The sequence below is a fragment of the Buceros rhinoceros genome, unplaced genomic scaffold, assembly GCF_000710305.1.
Source record: "Buceros rhinoceros silvestris isolate BGI_N320 unplaced genomic scaffold, ASM71030v1 scaffold36372, whole genome shotgun sequence".
Lineage (NCBI taxonomy): Eukaryota > Metazoa > Chordata > Aves > Bucerotiformes > Bucerotidae > Buceros > Buceros rhinoceros.
Genome location: NW_010401263.1, coordinates 1,581 through 7,191, shown reverse-complemented (window position 1 = coordinate 7,191; position 5,611 = coordinate 1,581). Strand labels below are relative to the sequence as shown.

At 55.3% G+C, this 5,611-nt stretch overlaps 1 protein-coding gene across 1 annotated transcript; it reads right to left on the bottom strand.

Moving 5' to 3' along the window:
- Positions 1-323: 323 nt before the first annotated feature.
- On the bottom strand, positions 324-5,403 carry TRADD (TNFRSF1A-associated via death domain). The gene is made up of 4 exons (XM_010132216.1): positions 5,262-5,403; positions 2,709-2,986; positions 1,253-1,445; positions 324-631 (listed from the first exon to the last, which is right to left on the bottom strand). The coding sequence occupies exons 1-4, from the start codon at positions 5,401-5,403 to the stop codon at positions 324-326; spliced, it is 921 nt and encodes a 306-aa protein (XP_010130518.1).
- Positions 5,404-5,611: the final 208 nt, after the last annotated feature.

Here is a 5,611-nt window from a genome sequence, read left to right as displayed (position 1 = left end):
TGCTCTTCTCCTCTCCCCACCCTCCCCGAGGGCTCTCTAATGGCTGGGCTGCTTCCCTGTGACATTTCAGTCCTGGAGGCAGTCGGCTGAAAGCCTCTCTCACCAGTTCGTGGAAAGGTTTAACGTTGACTTCTGGAAACAGAATGAGATAAGGAACGTCAGAGGTCTGTGCTTCTGCGAGCACAGAACCTCTCCCCTGGGAATTCTCACCTACATGGAAACCTGTGGTGATTTTCAGGGCTTTGCAGTCCCAGACACTGGCGGCAGCCACATACACTAGCTCAAGCAAGAAAGCCCTCAGCAATGCCACCACCCTCTGGGCTCTAGGAGCAGTCCTCGTTGGAATGGAGGCCCAAGAGCTCCTCAGCCAAGCTGACGAGACCATTTTCTTCCAGGGCTGCGACCAGCCGTGCTATCGTGGCCTTCTTCCCCTCTGACTGGATAAACCTGAGAAGCATCTGATAGGCTTGTTCGTATAGTCCCTCTCGGTCATATTCGAGGGCCAGGTTATCGATGACAGGACCACGCAGGGCCCGGCAGGTCCTCTGCAAAGTGCGACCCACTTGCTTCCATTTCCTGGACACGAGCTTGGCAAATTTCTGGTGGTCGTCCAGTGTGAGCGTTCTGTTGGCTGAAAGGGACAGAGGGCAGGTGAGCCGCAGCGGTTTCATGGCTGACGTGATGCAGCTTGGCCCTCCCCAAGGTTTGTTCAGTGTTCTGTGGAGCAGGGAGCGTGCTCACCGTCCACAGCACCTTATCGAGCCGCTGCGGAGCTGCTCTGCCTGTCCACTGCGGGTGGGCAGCGCTGTGAGTTTGGAGCAGAAGCGCAAGAGCAGCGAAGCTAACGGGACTGCCCCGCCACGGGCAGGGGGTCAGGCACACGGGTCTGTGCGCTCTGACGGCTCCTCCACCACTGGAATGGGAAACCCAGCAGGGTGAGGTGAGCCCCAGCGCTCACCTCAACCGACTGATGTGGAGGGAGAGAGAACTACTCTGTGTTCTTCCTTTCAGCATTAAGGAGTTTTAAAATATGAAGAACCTGGAAGGGACACGGACTCTGAAGCATGAGCTGAGGCCTGATCCGAAGCAGTACGGCAGTATCCCGGGACTACTGTAACTCCTTCCTTATGGGATGCCGGGAAATCCGTGATTTATCTCAGGTAGACCCCAGCACGTAGTCACGTTAATCCTCCCTCTTGGGCTTTGAGGTGAGGAAGACCAAGGGCTCTGGTGGTCAGTTCTAGCTACTCACCGAACTCTTGTCCCTGAAAGACGAAGGTGACCGATGGGGAAGGGGAGCTGCCTTGAGAAGGATGAGGTAGAGACGGCGAGTTCGGAGACGCGCAGTCTTTTACAGCTGTATTGTTCGTGATGCTCTGGTGAAGGACCATGCCCTTGAGGCATTCCTCCAGCTCTGCAATCTCCTCATCCCGCAGGCGGTCAGGCTGTAACGCAAACAGCGTCAGTGGCTGGGGCCCGGGTCACCCTCTCGCAACGCCGGAGATGCTTAGCTGGAAGGCGCAGCTTAAAGCGATGGTGTCAAGAGAGGAGCAGTGAGATCGCTCTAGCGCGAGTTGAGACAGGCTAACGGAGTTCTGGCTGTAGACGTGTGAAAGAGAAAAACACCTGACCTCCAGAAAAAGCAGGAGATGAGAAAAGGAGTGAAGGCAGCAAAGCACCTGGGAAGAGCCGAACCTGGCGAGTGCTCTGACTCAGCCCAGCATTTAGCTCACGTACAGCAGGTCCCCAGCACCGCCCTCGGCCACTGACGCTTCAGCCCAGTGTCATCTTTGTGCCTGCTGGGCAGAGGTCAGACCGAGGCAGTTTTGGGGAACGGAGAACAAGCGCGTCTGGTCTCGTCTGGTCAGCTAGTTGAGCAGAGGGAGGGAGCAGCAAGCAGAAGTTGACAGGGTACGGCGTGTCCCATGTTGGTTGGTCCAGGGCTGACAGGTTTGCATTTCATTCTCTGCGCTCGCAGAAAAGCAAACTGGCAAAACGTGCCCTTGTGCCTCGTCTTCCCAAGTAGATGGTGACTACTCTCAGGACCATCTCGAGGGAACCAGAGCTAGTTCCAGGTGGAAAAAAAGAGAAAGGCCATGAGGTTAATCATGACATGGTTCTGTGGTGAGATGACAAGATCTTGCAAGCGGGATTAGAGTGTCAGTGCCACAGCGTGTGAGGAGCGGGATGTTGGCTATCACCCCTGAGAAGAGAGGCTTCACCTTCTCTCAGGGCAGCCTGTTCCTGCTGGCAGCAGATGCTGTGTGTTCCCTCTGTCACACGCTGTTGGTGTAATGTGCAGGGTGGGCGCACTCAGGCTCGTTTCGAGGTGCAGTCACCACTGCTGCTCTCGGAGGAGGTGTGTGCGAGGCCGGGGCAGGAAGGTGCTGAGCAGGGACCGCTCCGCATAGGACTGCTGTCCTCCCTCCCTGCCTCCCAGGTGTATCGAGGCACCTTTGCTTGTGCTCTCAGCTGCACCTTCTGTAATTCCTCATCTTGGTGGTGGTAACAGCCACGCTAACTGTTACACACAGGCACCACTACGATTTAGCAGAATCTCTGTAGGCTGTTTTAGGCAGGGCAGAGCTGTTTCTCCACGTTACACTGGAGAACTGACGGACGGAGAAGTCAACAACCCAGCATGCTGCAGCAGAGGAAGATCCACACCCGCCTTCCCGAGTCCTGCCCACCACTCCTCCCCCCCTCACCTTCTCCCTGTAGATGCAGTCCAGGCAGCGATCCTCATCCTTCAGCATGCTGTCGAGGTGCTCGCTGCCAGTCTTCAGCTCCATTTCGAGAGGCACCGTGCTCATGGCCAAGGAGAGCTGGAGGTGATTCTGGAGGGACTCCTGCAGGGCTCCTTCCCGGTAACTCCGCAGGAACTGGCGGCAGTTCTCCCGCTTGCAGAACTTGAGCTGGACTATCAGGTGCGGGTGGCTGCAGTGCACCTTGAGCATGTCCACACCGTTCACGCTGCCGGTGGAGTCTGGCAGGGAGAAGTGAGCAGAGTCATTGCCCCGGCATGAGATGCTGAGGGTGACAAGATGATGAGACAGACAAGCCAGACCCTCTCCCACCCACCACCAAGCCTGCAGCGGAGCAGCTCTTGCATTCTCTTCTCTCTGTGCTGATGTCCTCTGGCACCAGAACCCCAGAGGTAAAAGCAGGAGGAGAGGATCGAGGTTTTGCTGCCCTGCCACCACCAATCCCCACGGAGCCCGGCGTCCAGCGGAAGGTGTGTGCTGCTACACCCCAGGTAATCATCCCAGCGGGGTTTATTAGGGGAGGTTTGAGGTTCGGTTTCCAGGGCAGAAGTGGCTACACTACACTGGTAGCAGAGGAAAGTTTTATAGCCGAAAGCACAGCGTCGAGCTCAGTGCTCAGCCAGACTTCAGCCCTCGTCACTGGAGTTTAGCGCAGTGATGAAGGCCCTGGAAAGACACCCACCGTCTCCTCCCCACCCTGTGCTGAGAGGTAACTTCTGGCTGGCTCTGAGCCTTCAACACCTCCCACCAATGACAGATCCAGGCTGCTCGAGATTGGGCCCTGGCTCATTAAGCGCTTTTGCCCAGGGAATGAATCTGTGGTAAGATCTCAAGCAAGGAGAAGCCGGGGCTGTACCCAGTAACGTTAGTGCAGAGGAGCACCAGCAACAAGGACAACAGAGATGGTCTAGGCCTTCATTCTTCCTCCTGCCAGCAAAATCTGATTTCGATTAGCTGTGCACGTTGACTTGACTCCACGGGGATTTTCCGTGCTGCTGATGACAGTTTAAAGGATGTGGTTTTCCCTCTTCTGCAGCAGGGGCTGGTGGGAGGCTGGGGAGACCCCAGTTAACCTCCTGGCCTGTCGTGAGTCCAGGACAGAGTCCTGGTTGCATCAGAGAAAGTCGAGTTTGGACCAGATGTGTGACTGGGACGTGGGGCTCGGCCCCTGGGAAAGGCGCTGCATCTCTCTGGGGCTGACCAGCAATGTCTTTTTATGCTTCCTTCATGCTCTGGTTCTTGTGAGCGCTGGTTAAAAACAAAAGCTTCCCTAACAGGGTGAGAGGGCTGGGGAGGGAAAAGCTGCGCACACCTTTACGAACAGTGTACGAGACAGCAGTAAAGCTGCCTCAAAAGAGAGGACCTTGCACGCGTTTCTTCATGAAGCTCCAGGCAGCTTCAGATTTCATGTCCTTTTTAGGATCCCAGTGACATGACGCAGCCATAAACTGAGCCCAGTTGGACAACTGCGATGGACCGGGCTGCGAGAGGAGCAGGCCTGTGCTGGATAAAGTGACTGACCTGGCTGGACTCTGGATGGCCAGAAGTAGTCATGGAACAGCTACACAAGCCCAGCTAAACAGGTAGAGAACACCACGAGCCATTCCAAGGAAGTACAATAAACTCTTCAAATTACTGTTACCTTGCAGCCAGCTTGGCGTAAGGGCGGATAAAGACACATATTTTATGGCCATCTGCACCTCATGGCCTTTTTTTGATATAAAAAGGGTTACATACGGTTGAAGCTAACGTAATTGTGCCTGTTTATATCAGAAAAGAATTTATTCTGGCTTGCGCTCATTTCAAAAGTCAGCTCCTCAAAGGAGAAATCATGTTTCTGTGCTGGTAGAAAGACAGAAATCTCCTTTCACAGCAACCGCAATCTTCTCCCCTCTTGCATAAGCGGGTTACAACAAGCATTCGTAAAGCAGGATATCTCGTAGGACAGCTCAGGTTGGAAGGAAGCCCAGGAAGTCGCTCTAGCCCAGCCTCCCATGCAAAGCAGAGTCAGCTCTGAGGTCACTCCAAGTTGCTCAGGGCTTTATCCAGTCCCCTTCTGAAAACCCCCAAGGGTGGAGAATACACACTCGCTCTGGACAGCTGCTTGTCCGTCCTCATGGGGAAAACGTCTGACCTTATATCTGGTGTCCACCTCTTGTTTCAATTTACGCCTGTGGTCTCTCATTCCCCAGGCACTGCTGTGCGGCCCCACCTCCCCCTCCCTGCAGGTTCTGGCAGGCTGCTGGTAGGTCCCCCAGAGCCTTCTCTTCTCCAGGCTGGACAGGTCCAACTCCCTCAGCCACTCCTCACCGGACGAGTGCTCCAGCCCCCAACCATCTTGGTGGACCTCTGCCGATCTCACCTCGCTTTACTGTCTGTCCTAAGTAGAGCAAGCACCAGCTTTCCTTACCCACGGGAGTGAGATTAAGGCATGGCGTCACATGAAGAGATTGGACCGGGGAGAGAGCGTGCCAAGACACCGGAGAAGATGGGTACCTGCTAATGCCAGCTTCAGCGCCTTGAACACACTCGGTTTCTTCTGGGAGCTTTCATAGAGAGCCGGCAGAACGATGGTCTTGCACGTGGACTGGAGGAAGAGGTAAGCACTGCCAATCCAGGGAGCGGAGTTGCCTGCCATCTTCAGCACCCTGCAAAACCACGGGAGTGAGCTGCGGGACCCTCGGGAAAACGGCCTCGTGCCAGGTGAGCGCTTACAGCAAACACTGAGCACAAGCGCGACGGGATTATGGGGATTTACCTTCGTTTCCTCGAGGAGGTGGTGACATTGTTAAAGCAAGCGTAACCTTTGAGCAGTCCGCTGTTACTCTGTAAAGGACAGCGCCCCA